General features: G+C 44.7%; 1 protein-coding gene across 4 annotated transcripts in view; it reads right to left on the minus strand.

Annotated features, from left to right (window-relative positions):
• Nucleotides 1-7850: 7850 nt before the first annotated feature.
• The window catches only part of THSD4 (thrombospondin type 1 domain containing 4), a 668521-nt gene continuing 660832 nt past the window's right edge, over nucleotides 7851-15539 (minus strand). For all 4 annotated transcript variants that reach the window (XM_044925374.2, XM_025296515.3, XM_044925373.2 and 1 more), the window contains 2 exons: nucleotides 13035-13179; nucleotides 7851-12570 (listed from right to left, as the gene is read on the minus strand). In XM_044925374.2, the coding sequence (XP_044781309.2) occupies nucleotides 12428-12570; nucleotides 13035-13179 (288 nt within the window). In that variant the 3' untranslated portion in view covers nucleotides 7851-12427. The remainder of the gene's footprint in view (nucleotides 12571-13034; nucleotides 13180-15539) is intronic.

The raw sequence follows: 15539 nt of genomic DNA on the forward strand, positions 1-15539 counted from the left end.
GGCAACCCACTCCAGTATTCTTGCCTGCAGAATTCTGTGGACAGAAGAGCCTGGTGAGGCTATAGTCCATGAGGTCATAAAGAGTCAGACACGACTGACTAACACTTAGGTTTGTCATAGCTTTCCTTCCAAGGAGCAAGAGTCTTTTAATATCATGGTGGTGCTCATCGTCTGCAGTGATTTTGGAGCCCAAGAAAATAAAGTCTGTCACTGTTTCCACCTTTTCCCTTCTATTTACTGTGAAGTGATGAGACCAGATGCCATGATGTTAATTTTTTGAATGTTGAGTTTTAAGCCAGTTTTTTCAGTCTCCTCCTTCACCCTCATCAAGAGGCTCTTTAGTTTCTCTTTACTTTCTGCCGTTAGCGTGGTGTCATCTGCATATCTGAGGTGGTTTTTATTTCTCCCAGCAATCTTGATTCCAGCTTATGCTTCATCCAGCCTGGCATTTCACATGATGTGCTCTGCATATAAGTTAAATAAGCCCTGTGACGATATACAGCCTGTCATACTCCTTTCCCAATTTTGAACCAGTGTGTTGTTCCATGTCTGATTCTAACTGTTGTTTCTTGACCTGTACACAGGTTTCTCAGGAGGCAGGTCAGGTGGTCTGGTATTCCCATCTTTTTAAGAATTTTCCACATTTTGTTGTGATCCACACAGTCAAAGGTTTTAGCATAGTCAATGAAGCGGAAGTAGATATTTTTCTGGAATTCCCTTGCTTTCTCCATGATCCAATAAATGTTGGCAATTTGATATCTGGTTCCTCTGCCTTTTCCAAACCCAGCTTGTGCATTTGGAAGTTCTCAGTTCACATACTGCTGAAGCCTAGCTTGAAGGATTTTGAACATTACCTTGCTAGCATGTGAAATGCGTCCAACTGTATAGTAGCTTAAACATTCTTTGGCATTGCCCTTCTTTGAAATTCGAGTGAAAGCTGACTGCAAATGAAAACACAACACGGAGAGGCATCGATTGTCTGGGTTCCTTTGGGTTTGGTGCTAATGAGCAGTAAGTCACCACTCTCATCGACCCACTCCCCTGCAGATTCTTGCTTCAAACAGCAGATCTGTGCCATAATTTGGCCTCTGCTTGGCATGAATAAACCTTTTACTACTAAATTCAACTCCATTCTTCTTGTGTTAGCTCAGCCCATGACAATTAATGTAATACAGTAAGTCCCCGAGATACAAATCTTCAAGTTTTGAATTTCAAAGATGTGAGTGTGCATTGCATCTGCGTCAGGCATGAGTGAAATTTCAGCTCGCCCTCCGGTACCGCTGACGATCCTTCAGCTCTACCGTCTCCCACCTCCTCTCCCTCCTCCACTCAGTAACTCTTCTTGCCTGCCCACTCGCTGTCAGCTGTTGTGTTCCTCTACTGTGCTTTCCAAGGTGCTGTACTGTAAGATTAAACATATTTTATTTTTTTGTATTTGTTTTTATGTATTATTTGTGTGAAAATATAAACCTATTACAGTACAGTATTATATAGCCGAGTGTGTTAGTCAGGTACCTAGGCTAACTTTGTTGGATTTACGAAAAGACTGGACTTTGGAACGTGGTCTCAGAATGGAACTCATTCTTGTGTAGGGGACTTACTGTACTACTTGGTTCCAGGGCTGGAAACAAAGGTGGTGTTGGGCTGCTGTAAGGGCAGCTATATGCGGCGTATATGTTCATGCCTATATATTTTTTTCCCCCAAAATATTTATTTATTTATTCAGGCTCTGCTGGGCCCTGGTTTCGGCACTCGGGATCCTCACTGTGGCACTCAGCACGCGGAACCCAGCTCCCTGTGCGCGCATGCTCAGTTGCTGTAGTCGTGTCTGACTCTCTGCAACCCTATGGACTGTAGCTCTCCAGGCTCCTCTGTCCATGGGATTCTCCAGGCAAGAATACTGGAGTGGGTTACCATTCCCTTCTCCAGGAGATCTTCCCGACCTGGGGATGGAACCCGCATCTCCTGCATCTCCTGAATTGCAGGAGGAGTCATTACCGCCGAGCCCCTAGGGAAGCCCTCTGGTTCCCCGCATTGGGAGCACAGTCTTAGCCCCTGGACCACCAGGGAAGTCCTATGCCTATATATTTTTTAATGCACAGTCATTTTAATGGCAATGCTATTTATAATTTTTAAAAGGTGAAGATAAACCAAAATTTCTAAGCATAGGTGAATGTTCAATCATAATAGTCACACAGCTCTTACAATGACATGTTCACGCCAATTTAAAAAAGACGATTATTAACATGAAAACACAAAATGAAAAAATTATTATTGAAAACACTCTGGAAAAACACTGCTTTATTAAATTCTCTCCTCAGGATGAATTCCCTGGCAGGGAATTATTAAGTGAAAGCTGAAGAGCTTTATGGCTCTTGTTACATTGTACCGAGTAGACTTTCATAAATCAATATTTTCACTGAAATGGTATTTCTCAGCTTGCCTCCCAGGCTCGTAGTTTAATCCAGGAGAACACGGGTTTGGGGGCCCAGCTCATGCGAGTGCAGAAATCATGGCTCAGGCTGCCAGCCTTACTCAAATCCTGTCCCTCTTCTGCCCAGGTCTCGGCTAGCTTCTCTTCTATCTCATGATGAAAACACAATCTTTCCCTGGCACCCAGGCATCTGACCTTCTCTCCTCCTGCGGTGCCTGGTTCCCCTGGTCTCTGAACACCCTGCGTGTGCTCCTGGAGCTCAATTCTGGTCTGGAACCCTCACCCGGCTATCCACGTGGCTGGCTCCTCCTGCACCCCTAATCATCCTATTTAAACTTGCAACCCCTTGCCAGGGGGGATGGATAGGGGAAGAGATATTTGTGGAGTTTGGGATGGACATGTACATGCTGCTACATTTAAAATGGATCACCAACAAGGTCCTACTGTGTAGCTGGATGTTGTGTGTGGTCTGGATGGGAGAGGAGTTTGGGGAAGATGGATACATATATATGTATGGCTGAGTCCCTTTGCTGTTCACCTGAAACTCTCACAACTCTATTTGTTAATTGGCTCTACCCTAATATGAAATAAAGTTAAAAAAATAAAGTTGCAAGCTCTGCCTACCTCCTTTTCTCCACTGCTGCCCTCTCACTTTCTTCTTTTTTTTTTAAAGATTTTTTTATATGGATCATTTTTAAGTTTTTATTGAAATTTTTACCATATTGCTGCTGTTTTATATTTTGTTTTTTGGCCCCAAGGCATCTGGTCCTTTGCATCCCACTGCCTTGGTCCCCTGCCACTTGACCAGCCTCCAAACAGGGTTAACTGTGGGCTTCAAAGAACACACTTTTGGGATCCATATAAAAACAGAACACAGAAGTAGAGGTGGCTCCTTGAAGCACCCTCCCTGGAGGCAGTGGTGTGTGTCTGTGTGTCTTTGTATCTCTGCATGTGTGTGTGTACATGTCACAGATGTGTGCTGTCCACTGTGGTGGGCCGCTCCATCTGGAGCCTGGGAATCTTTGTGAAGGCACAGTGATCAACAATGACATCTGCTGAACGAACACCACCTGCTCAGGGAGTAAGTTCTGGCTTCGGTTAGTTTTCAAGGCAGTGTTTGTCCTGCACGTGGGTTTATGCACTCGTGTGCAGAGGCAGCGCCGTGCAGAGGAACAAGCACAGGCATTGAGACTGGGCAGACATGGGTTCGACTTCCTCAGCCATTGAGGACCTGTGTGATCACAAAAAATTTCCTCATCTGGCTGAGACATGGTTTCCCCAGCCATATTCTCTTTGCATGTCAATTTATTTATCCATAAAAGAGCCACAAAATGATGTGCTTGCTTTGAAAGTGTTGTCATGAAGCTTCAGTTCAGTTTAGTCGCTCAGTCGTGTCCTACTCTTCCTGACCCCATGGACCTCAGCACACCAGGCCTCCCTGTCCATCACCAACTCCCGGAGCTTACTCAAACTCATGTCCATCGAGTCAGTGATGCTATCCAACCATCTCATCCTCTGTCATCCCCTTCTCCTCCCACTTTCAATCTTTCCTAGCATCAGGGTCTTTTCTAATGAGTTAATTTTTCACATCAGGTGGCCAAAGTATTGGAGTTCAGCTTCAGCATCAGTTCTTCCAATGAATATTCAGGACTGATTTCCTTTAGCATTGACTGGTTTGATCTCCTTGCAGTCCAAGAGATTCTCAAGAGTTTTCTCTAACACCACAGTTCAAAAGCATCAATTCTTTGGTGCTCAGCTTTCTTTTCTTTTTTTTCAGCTTTCTTTATAGTCCAACTCTCATATCCATACGTGACTATTGGAAAAACCATAGCTTTGACTAGACAGACTTTTGTTGGCAAAGTAATGTCTCTGCTTTTTAATATGCTGTCTAGGTTGTTCATAGCTTTTCTTCCCAGGAGCAAGCATCTTTTAATTTCATGGCTGCAGTCACCATCTGCAGTGATTTTGGAGCCTCCCAAAATAAAGTCTGTCACTGCTTCCATTGTTTCCCCGTCTATTTGCCATGAGGTGATGGGACTGGATGCCATGATCTTAGTTTTCTGAGTATTGAGTTTTAAGCCAACTTTTTCACTCTCCTCTTTCACTTTCATCAAGAGGCTCTTTAGTTCCTCTTCACTTTCTGCCATAAGGGTGGTGTCATCTGCATATCTGAGGTTATTGATATTTCTCCCGGCAATCTTGATTCCAGCTTGTGCTTCCTCCAGCTCAGTCATGAAGGTTAAATGATACAAAAGGGACTAGAGGACACCTGGCACTTAGTAGGTGCTCAATAAGTTAGGATTTCCCAGCCTGGGTGATAACAAAGTGTCACCCAGAACTGGCTGCCATGTAGATGCTGTGCTGTCCTCTGGGGAGGTACACGTGTGTGCACACGTGTGTGTGTGTGTGTGTGTGTGTGTGTGAGTAGGTGTGTGTAATGAGCACTCCAGGTGATGGACAAACTTGAAAACACTGCCAACAACATTAGTTCTGCCCCCTCCATCCTCTTTTTGTACTTTATTCTCCCCAACTTATTATTTTAGACAATTTCAAACCTCTTCTGCAAGAATAATATAATGAACACTACACACTAAATGTTAACCGAAGTGCATTTACCTTGCGTGTATTCTCCCTCTCTCCACACACACACACGCGCGCACACACACAATTTTACTGACAGACCCAAGTGAGAGTAAATTTCAGACCTTGTGACCGTCATTCATCCTGCCCAACCAAACACCATCTTCACACCCAAGAAGTTTTACTAGGCTCAGTCACGCATCTTAAGTACAGGCCATGTTCAAAGCTTTCCTCTGCTCAGATGTTCCTGATCACTCTTTTTATGAGAGTTATTGTCACTGAGCCTATTACAGGAACATGTTATTTTGAACCAAGTGTGACTCTCTGTCCCTTCTCTTTTTTATCTGCTAGAGGTAGATGGTCGACTGTCCCTAGAGACGTCTGCAGATGGCTGAAGACAGTTTCCCTCCAGACCCTCCCTCCCGCATCCTGGTCACCATCCTGATCCTCTGGGCTCTTTCCTGGTGGCCAATTGATTTAATGTGACACGTGGTTCCCAGGACTGGAGGCCGAGGGATCCAGCTGGGGTCTGACCCCTGAAGAGGGGCCTGCGGCCTCCCTCTGAGGGGCAGCTGTCCATCTTCAAATGCAGCCTCTGCTCATACTGTCATACTGAGCTTGTGCAAACTAAATAATGTTCAATTTCCCACCAACAGCCAGGCGCCCCATCTAGCTCTTGGGCAATTGATGTCATTGATCGAAATTGACGCGGAGAAAGAGACTGAAACTAACATAAGCTGAGATTGTATGACATGCCAGGCCCTGGGGAGATGAAGATGGGAGGGACACAGGCCGGCCTCCAGGGGGAGCCTAGTGTTACCTGACATACAACCTGTCTGAGGGGCTTCCCTGGTGGCTCAGTGGTAAAGAATCCACCTGCCAATGCAGGAGACGTGGGTTCGATCTCTGGTCCAGGAGGATCCCACATGCTGCAGAGCAACTAAGCCCGTGCAGCACAACCGTTGAGCCTGTGCTCTAGAGCTTGGGAGCCGCTACTACTGAAACCTGCAGGCCCTAAAGCCTGTGCTCTGCAACAAGAGAAGCCACCGCAGTGAGAAGCCCAGACATCGCAACTAGAGAGTAGTCCTCGCTTCCCGCAACTAGAGAAAATCCCGAGCAGTCAGGAAGGCCCAGCACAGCCAAAAATAAATAAATAAATAAACAGAATTTTAAAATCAACTAAAAACCCTCTCTGAGTCTCAGTGTTCTCATTTCTAGAAGTGGACAACATTCCAGCCTCCTAGGTCTGTGTGAAGGTGTAATAAGATGGCATGGATGACGGGGCTCTGGCATATAGTGGGTGTCTCATTTGGGACTTGAAGAATAAATGGAATTTGGGGGTAACGGGAATGTTCCAGCAATGGATACACAAAGCTCTGTACTAAATGCCCCCAAATCATATATACTAAAATAATTAATATAGTGAATTTTGTTAAGTGAATGTTACCAAAATATAAAAGAGAGTAAATTAAGATTTTCCAGGCTGGAAAGGTGAATAGGAGGGATGGGGAGCAGATTTGAGGCATGATATTAAGTTTCTGAGCGCTACTGATAATGATGATGCAGGGCAGCATCAAGGAAAGAGCCTGTAGGGCCTCCACTAGGGATTCCTTTGTCCAGGATGACTTTCAATGTGCTTTATGACCCAAGTCATATTCCATGTTGTTATGCACCAATATAACCCGAAAGACTTTTCAAACGCTGTGCTAAGCTGAAGCCCAAGGCTAAGTCAGTCCAAGGAGAGTTGGAAGAAACTATTCAAATTGAGAGATGGAGGGACTTCCCTGGTGGTCCCTCCAGATCACCAGGGAAATCCCAAATGAATTTATCCACAACATAGAAACAGACTCACAGACTTAGAGAACGAACTTACGGTTGCCAGGAGGGGAGAGTGAGGGGAAGCTATAGTTAGGAAGTCTGGGATAGAAATGTACACACTGCTGTATTTTAAATGGATAACCAATAAGGACCTACTGTACATCCCAGGAAATTCTGCTCAGTGTTATGTGCCAGCCTGGATGGGAGGGGAGTGTGAAGGAGAATGGATACATGCATATGCATTCATGCATATGAAACTTTCACAACACTGTTCATCAGCTATACTCCAATATAAAATAAAAGCTTAGAAATCAAAAAAATATTACAAAGTAAAAAATATTTTAAAAAGCTGAGAGATGGAGTTGTATGAATCAGCATGGTGGATTCCACACTTTCTGCCTCCTGGGATGCAGGAGGCATTAAACAGGCCATTAAAGAGATGCCTGTTTGAATGTAATCCTGTTAAAAAAAAAAAAAAAAGAAATCCTGAAGAAGTGCGCATGCCTGGATACTTATCATCTTAAGCTCTTCATCCAAGGTTGAGGACTCATATAGGCCAGCAGGCTGAGGCCCATCTTTCCTGTCCTCTTAGGGGTCCAGCTACCCCCAAAGCCAAAGTCCCACAGACCAATCGGCCTCTGAGGGTCTGGCTCCTCTCCTTAGAGGGCTGTGTAGTGCGTCGGAGAAGGCAATGGCACCCCACTCCAGTACTCTTGCCTGGAAAATCCCATGGGCGGAGGAGCCTGGTAGGCTGCAGTCCATGGGGTCGCGAAGAGTCGGACATGACTGAGCGACTTCACTTTCACTTTTCACTTTCATGCATTGGAGAAGGAAATGGCAACCACTCCAGTGTTCTTGCCTGGAGAATCTCAGGGAAGGGGAGCCTGGTGGGCTGCCATCTATGGGTCGCACAGAGTCGGACACGACTGAAGCTACTTAGCAGCAGCAGCAGCAGCAGCAGTGTGATGTGAGTAGACATGGAATAAAGCCCGAGAAAGCACAGACGTGTTAACAAAGCTGATTTTTAACACCAGTTTATTGTATTTTTACAATAATAAAAATAAATTAGTCATACACAAAAATAGTTGTCATTTTTGCTGAAGAGAAAGCAGACTATTTACTCATATAATTTGCCTTCTACCCGCCACCTCTTTATGCAATAATTGACACCCAAGGGTGACATGGGGTTGTTGGAGTATTCTGTGGGTTCCATGCTCCTGGCTGTGGAGTTGACCACCCAGAGCCCCCCTCAGCAGTCACCAGCAGGAACCCTGGAGGTGTGGTCAGAGCAGTGAGTGCATCAGGTCCTATATACCCCTCCTTGCCCCTGCCAGGGGACCCTGCCCCCTTCCCAGCTCCAAGTCAGCCCCCTGAGCCACTAACTGCTGGTGATTCTGAAGAATGAGGCAAGACAAAGAGAAGGGTTGGAAAAGACCCCCATATTTCCTTCTCCAAATATTTGAGGGTGAGGAGAGGGCAGATTATATGAGCAAATATGATATTTAAGGTGGAAAGGTGGCAATCCAGACAGACCTGTTTTCAGGTACAATCCCAGGGGTAAAAAAACCCTGAATGAGTCAAAAAATAGAGTAATTTCTATTTCATCTTAAAACCCAAGGAACTTGGCTAATCAGTATACTTAAGTGTAACCATGGACTTAGAATAAGATGCCATGTGCAGCAACTTTCTGGGGAAGCTGGGTTAGTAGGATCAAATAATTTTACATAAATGTGGATCGAATATGTAAATAAATACCTATTAGGTCCCTTTAAAATTAACATATTCTAAATAATAGAACTATTTTGGTGTAGTGACTCATTCCGCGGGTCGAGTTCAGAATACACATTTCCTATAAACATCTTGTATTTACAAAGAACAAAATAATAAGTTATAACAAAGTATATCCTTCCGTCAAACTGAATGGTGGGGGTCTGGGGGTCAAGGCAGGTGGAAATCAAGTTTATGTAACAGAACGGCTTTCTTCTCACCGAAGCAAAGGGCTCAACGTCTGGAAGACGCTGAGAAAGCCGTCTGGAGGGTCCCACCCCATGGGGTCACTTTTCCTCGGCACGACGGTTGTCTCCCACTGTCAGCCACTGAAGAGAAAGAACCAGGAGTGTGGTGCAGGGTGGAGAGAATGATGTACCTCCAGCAAAGATGCAGGAAAGCAAAATGAATTGAGACGGAGATGGTATTTAGAGGGTCCTCCCTGGTGGCTCAGACGGTAAAGCGTCTGTCTACAATGAGGAAGACCCGGGTTCGAGCCCTGGGTCGGGAAGATCCCCTGGAGAAGGAAATGGCAATCCACTCCAGTACTATTGTCTGGAAAATCCCATGGACAGAGGAGCCTGGTAGGCTACAGTCTATGGGGTCGCTAAGAGTCGGACACGACTGAGCGACTTCACTTTCACTTCACTTTCTTGTCTAGTCGAGGCACTTCCTCCATCAAGGTGTGTGACCCCAGGCAGGGAACTAGCTATCAGGATGTTTGATTACTCATTCTCAAAGCAGGACCAGATAGGGCAGCTCTGATCAATTGGCTAGTGGTTCTCTGAGGTCACATTCAGCTCTTGGGAGGAGTGCAACACTGGGATGAGAATGGTAGTCAGCAACAGAAAGTACATGTGCTGTGTACTTGCCATCCCAGACCAGGTGAATCACTTGAAGCTGTTCTACTTACAGAGTCACCAAAGTCCAGACTGGAAGGAATCTTAAAAGTCCTGTTGCCCCAGCTAGGTGCTCGGATCCCTCCCACCCCCTTCAGCATCCATGACAGAGGGCCATTAAGACTCTGCTGAGACCTCCAGGAATGGGTCAGTCAGCAGTAGCTACCATGGAGCCCTCAACCTTCTGAAGTTGCTCATGCGCAGAAAGGAGGTTCTCCTGCAAGAGCTAAAATCTTCCTCCCTGCAACGTTCACCTCCCAGGATGGCTCCCCTGGCGCTTCCCAAATCTCTCCTCATGAACTCCTTGCACTGCTTCTCAGTCTGCACCCCTCCGCAGGATCAGGCATGCTCATCTGAATGTTATATGTTATCAGTATTCTTCTTAAAGTTTACAGCAATCACAAATAGGGTTCACCAAATGTTTTCTCCTTATGCCTGAATGCTCTGTGGCTTTTTGTTTGTTTTGGGTATTTTTGTGTGTATTTTTTTGGGGGGGCGGTAGTTTCATCCCACTTTCTTGACCCACATTGAGCTCAGCCAATTGAAACTCTTAACTGCTCCCCACATTGTACTTCTATAGTTTTGATTTTGTTTTGAAATCCAAAGGTGGGACTTTATTTTGGAAGGACCTGGGATGTTCACCTCCCACTTGGTGGAGAAAGCTCTTTTAGGCTGGTGAACTCACTCATATGGCAGCCATACCTCTGCTGTGTTGGGAAACCTGGGTTTTCCCTTCATTTAAGCTGAAATCAGCCTTTCTGCTCTTCCACCCATTGATCTTGCTCTGCCCTCCAGCATGTAAAGAAAGCCTCCTCCAAGGAATCCTCCAAAGGACTGGCTTGTTCAGGAAGATCAGAGCACAGCTGCAAAAAGGGTACCCTCCCCTGGGATAAGAAGCAAAAGCAAGTGATGAAACAGAGAGAGTGAATGCTGGCTAGGAACCAGCCATGTGCTTGGCCTCTCTGGTCTGCTTTTGATTGGTGGGCACAGGAATCTGGGCCTCTGCTCTGTTGCTTATTGCACAAGTTATATAAGGATCAGGAGAGATGGGTGTACTTTTGGAAAATGGTGACTGGGGCTTTCCAGAAAGAGAAGGACACTTATAGTAAGGCCAAATAGAATTTCTGAAAGCCCAAGGGTAATGGGAGCATGATGGAGTGTGTCAGACTGAGCTTGTAATACTGCTTCCAAAAGCACATCATCATCAAATTAGCAGATTTTTGGGTTAAAGGGCTCGTGGGAGAAACTCAGTTGCTATAAATTTCAAAGCAAACACTTGCTTTGAATGGGAAATAGTCCCAGGACCATAGTACTAAATAAGACAAATTTTCTTTATGCTTTCAATTTGTTCAGCCTGATTATTTTTCTTAGTGGGTATAAGAATGTACATATATATATATATTTCCCCCCTTCTTTTTCTTCACTGAGTTTTTTCAGATGGCTCATCTTCCATATGCACTGCATTCTCTTTCCAGCTTGAGGCCTTGGGAACTACAGAGTTATGTGAAGTGAATCAAGAAGGACCCTACTGCTGTGGTCATTGTGGAGGAGTTCACAGCCCCTTTTCCTAGGCTGGTTGCATTAATAAAGATCTTAGTGTTCATACCTTGGAGGGGAGATATGGGTTGTGAGTCATGGGGCAAGGTGTGTGGGGGGGAGTGGGCAGAGGGCAAAGAGAAATCCACAAATCAAAGCAGAAAGACCCAAGGGAGACTCTTTCTAATATAAACATAGGATTCTTACTGGGATAGGTTGGTTAGACTTTCCTCTGGGCGATGTGTGGTGAAGACCCAGGAGAGATGGCTGAGGAAGAGGCAAGAGCCCAGGGGGCTATGGAGCTGTGCATGCTGGAAATCTGCTCTGGGTGACAAAAAAGCGACCTTGATGTAGGATTCCATGGGTGGTGTGTCCCACTGGGGAGAATAGTAATTTAAGACAATCACCTTGCTACCCCGAAGGCTTTCTTATCTCATGGGCTAGTTCTATTAAGGATGGGGTTCAAGAACCTATGCAGAGTCCTGTCACCAGGACCTGTGATTTTTGGGGGAAGGGAAAAAAGAAAGAGACTCCTGAAACATATGAGTGCAGGGCCAGAGGAAAGAATTCAAAGGTCTGGGCTTTGTTTGCTGAATGGGAAACTTCTGAGCCTCTTGGTATGAAAGGAAGCCACATTCTGCAGACCTAAGACTTCCAGCCAGGCCTCGGGGTGAGGGTTTTGTGGTCAGACCACAGGGGTTGGGACTGACTACATGGGCCAGCCCGTGACCTCATACCTGGCAGGTCAGTTACCTAAGCTGAGTCTGTTTTCTTGTCAGTAAAATAGGGACCATGATTCATTCCCTGCCTCTCATTCTGGGGCTCCATGAGCCATAATGAGCTAATATCTCTGACTATACCTTCCAAACAATAAAGCACTAAACTGGCAAGAGATATTTGTGTCATAAGGCAGGAAAACAGCCTTTGAGCATGAAAATAGGCACAGCCGGGCTGAGGTAACAAAGGAATGCAGGCATCTTAGCAAGCCTTAGGGGGGCCCTGGGGTGGGGGTGCTGCCTCCTCTGACTCTTCCTAGGGTGCTGATATTGGAAAGACCTGCAGCGCCAGGGATGAGGCAGCGCCCAGACAGGGCCTGGCTGCTGACTTAGAAAGTGCCAGGACGGAGTCAGCTGAGAGCTGAAGGCACTCCCCACCGCTTGGTCTGCAGAGAGCGCAGGGGCCAGGCTTCTGGAGGAGGGGTCATCAGTTCATGGTGATGCTCAAAGGACAACCGTGGCCTTGCTCTTGGGCACCGTGTGTACACTTTACGAAGGCAGGGTGCAGACTAACTTGACTGGCAGCTCCACAGGCCAGGGAGCCCCCAGTAGGCAGCAGCCAGCCGGTCCCACCGCTCGCAGACTCCCTGACCTGCCCACGGATGTGGAGTGGGATGTTATCTGCTCCCTGGGAAGCCCGAGTGCCTGTGGGCCACGCGTGTGCAGGAGGCGCAGCAGGCGGTCTTGTAGTAGTTGTAGACGCAGAGCCTGGCCTGGACCACCACGTTGCAGTTGTAGTACCGGTCCTTGCAGTTTTCATCTGCAGCAGAGGAGAATGGAAAAGACTTTGAGCACAAGCAGCAGCCTAGACTTAGGGAATGAGAAAGGGCAGACGGTGTGGCTATCCATCCCAGTTCCACTGTTTGTTACCATTGGAAGGTGTGAGTGTGGGCTGAGAACAAGTTTATATATATATTTTTTCTTCTTTAAACAGGCAGCTGAAATCTGTTTACTCTGACCTTAAGGATGCTGGAACCATATCTCTGAATGCATTGCCATTTTAATCAATTCCCATGCAAGTTTCTCTTTGCTTGCCATCTGTGCTATCAACAGCTACCTTAAATTATGAAATTTACACCTGAAGGAGGCTGACCCCCTCTGAACTCCATGACTTTGCACACAGTCACAGTGAGACCTAGATGTATCTGGCATTTTGACACCAGAGAATTTGATGGAGATGAAGAAAGATGAATCTTTTACTGCAAGGTACGATTCCCTACTTACCAACTTCAGGGACACAGTCCTGAGGGTTACAAGATTCTTTTTCTTCTGGTTTCAACTGAGGGTCACAGAGATTACTTAGGGTCATGTCATCTGCCAGACAACGGACTTCCCGGACGCGGAAGCCACCCTGACAGGTCTTGGAACACTGTGAGGGGAAAGGAAGAAAGTTAGACTTCTTGGCAGCCCATTTGCTCAGCACACTGAAGAAGGCAGATTTTGGAAAATTCTGACATCTATCAAAGGAGACAATATTAAAACAAACTCCCCTGCACCTACTAATCAACCTCAATGGGCATCTACTCATGGCTAGCCACATCCCGTCTGTACCCTCCAGGATGATGTCTCAAATTACTTTGAAGCAGATCTAGACATCATATTACTTCTTCTGTAATATTTCAGTTTGTAGCACTAAACAACCAAGCTTCTTAAAAAATTACCACAATACCATTATTACACCTAGAAATCGACAATAGTTTCTTCTCTTCAAACATATATTTCATTTTGCTTGTAAATCTCAATTTTATTTTAGGTTTTCTTGCTTTATTTTGTAGTTTAAAAGTCCAGCTACAATTTTCAAACCCTGTTACTGACATGTCAACTTTCTAAAATAGAGATTTTTTGGGGATGTGGGGATCAGGGTCCACATCAGGTCTCTACATTGCAGTTGGTTGATAGGCCTTTTAAGCCATGGGTTCCCTCCCCTGTGTTTTTCCCCTTGTACTTGAGTTGTTGGGGGAATGGAATCACCTGTCCTGAAGAGTTTCCCACAGTTTAAGACTTTGCTGAGGGCATCCCCCGTGATAGAGGCTGACATGTTCCTCTGTCTTCCACATTTCCCACAGATAGGATGTTGGCTCCAATCTATTCAACCTTATCAGGTGCAGGTTTGATGTGTGTGTGTGTGTGTGTGTGTGTGTGTGTGTGTGTGTGGTGAGACCACTTCATAGGATGTGTTTAGTTGTCTCTCTTTGGAGGAGGTCAACACTCACTCAAGAGCAGATCCATTAGTTCATCTGGGGTTGAAAAATGGTGATAATATCCTAATACCACTTCTTCTTTTACAAGCTGAGAATCTAAAGCATTCCCACTCCTTCATTTATGTTTACTCTGGTTACCCAGTGGGATGCCTTGTTTAGGAAAGACAGGGCAAATGTTTGGTTATTTTCCTTTATTTATCAGTTTTCAGAATAATGAGTTGGTTCCTCTAACATTCTACAATGGTGAATCCTCTTGTTAGTTTTTTAATCATTGTAAACTTATTATACATGGATGGATTTAAATTTATTATAGATGGATGGATTTAAACTTATAGATGGATGGATTATAGATGGATGGATTTCATTCAGTGCATGGCAGTTATGATTTTTACTGATGCTCACTGATGCCCCATCAGTGGCTATCCAGGCCTCAGAGTTGGTTCTTGAGCTCTTTAGACATGAACTCATCTTTAAGAACCTCCTTGCTGCCTGGTATAAAAAGTCATCCTGATTTAATTTATACCTATACATTCTCAGACCTGGAATCAGACATTTTTCTTTGGCTCCTTTTAGTGGAGAATGGTATTTTGGTGTCATTTTATTTATTTATTTTTTGGTCTCACTGCTTGGCATGTGGGATCTTAGTTCCCCGACCAGGGATCAAACCCAGGCCTCCTTCACTGGAAGCGCAGCATCTTAACCACTAGACCACCAGGGATGTCCCAGAGAGTGGCATTTTGAAACCATATTCCAGCTGATAGGCATGGCCTCTGCTACTGGGTTGGTCACTGTATCCAGGATCTTTCAGTGGATAAAACAGAGAATATTTTTTTTAAGATAAATTAATTTGTGAGTTCAAACTGATATTTCTAAGTCAAATTCAGGACAGCAGGATTTTCGCTTAAATCTCTTCTATTTTGTCTGTTATCTTCTTTCTCCTAAGCTGAGAATCCTGTTTCTTAAGGCAACTGGGGATAACAGAGCTATAGCATCATATCTACTATTACATATATGATCAGAGTACTGGGAAGTAGATTATTCATTTACTTTATCACCTGTTATACACCCAACCATCTCAGAACACAGGACAACAGCCATCACTAAAAATGTGATTATTGCAAACAATGTAAACATTTTTCTGCAGTTCTTTTTGTCCTTAGGTATAGACAGTCAGATTACTGTGATTTAGAGCCACAGGCAAGAGAGTTGATGCCACCAACTGCGTACATATTAAGGCTAATTTGTTCCATTCATTTTCCATTTTTAGGGATTTCTTTTTTAAAAGAATAATTTTGTTTTATAATTATATAAAATATTTACTTTATTCCAAATGCAAATTTATAAAACAAAGTGAATTTTAAAAATGTCTAGCTTCTGTCACTGTCTTTGCTACTACAGTATCAATATATTTTATATTTGCTTCAATTGACTTATTTATTTAAAAAATATTTATTTACTTATTTGGATGGTCTGGGTCTTAGTTGCAGCACGTGTAATCTTTGTTGCGGAATTTGGGATCTTTTTTAGT

This window comes from Bubalus bubalis, chromosome 11 (genome assembly GCF_019923935.1).
Source record: "Bubalus bubalis isolate 160015118507 breed Murrah chromosome 11, NDDB_SH_1, whole genome shotgun sequence".
NCBI lineage: Eukaryota > Metazoa > Chordata > Mammalia > Artiodactyla > Bovidae > Bubalus > Bubalus bubalis.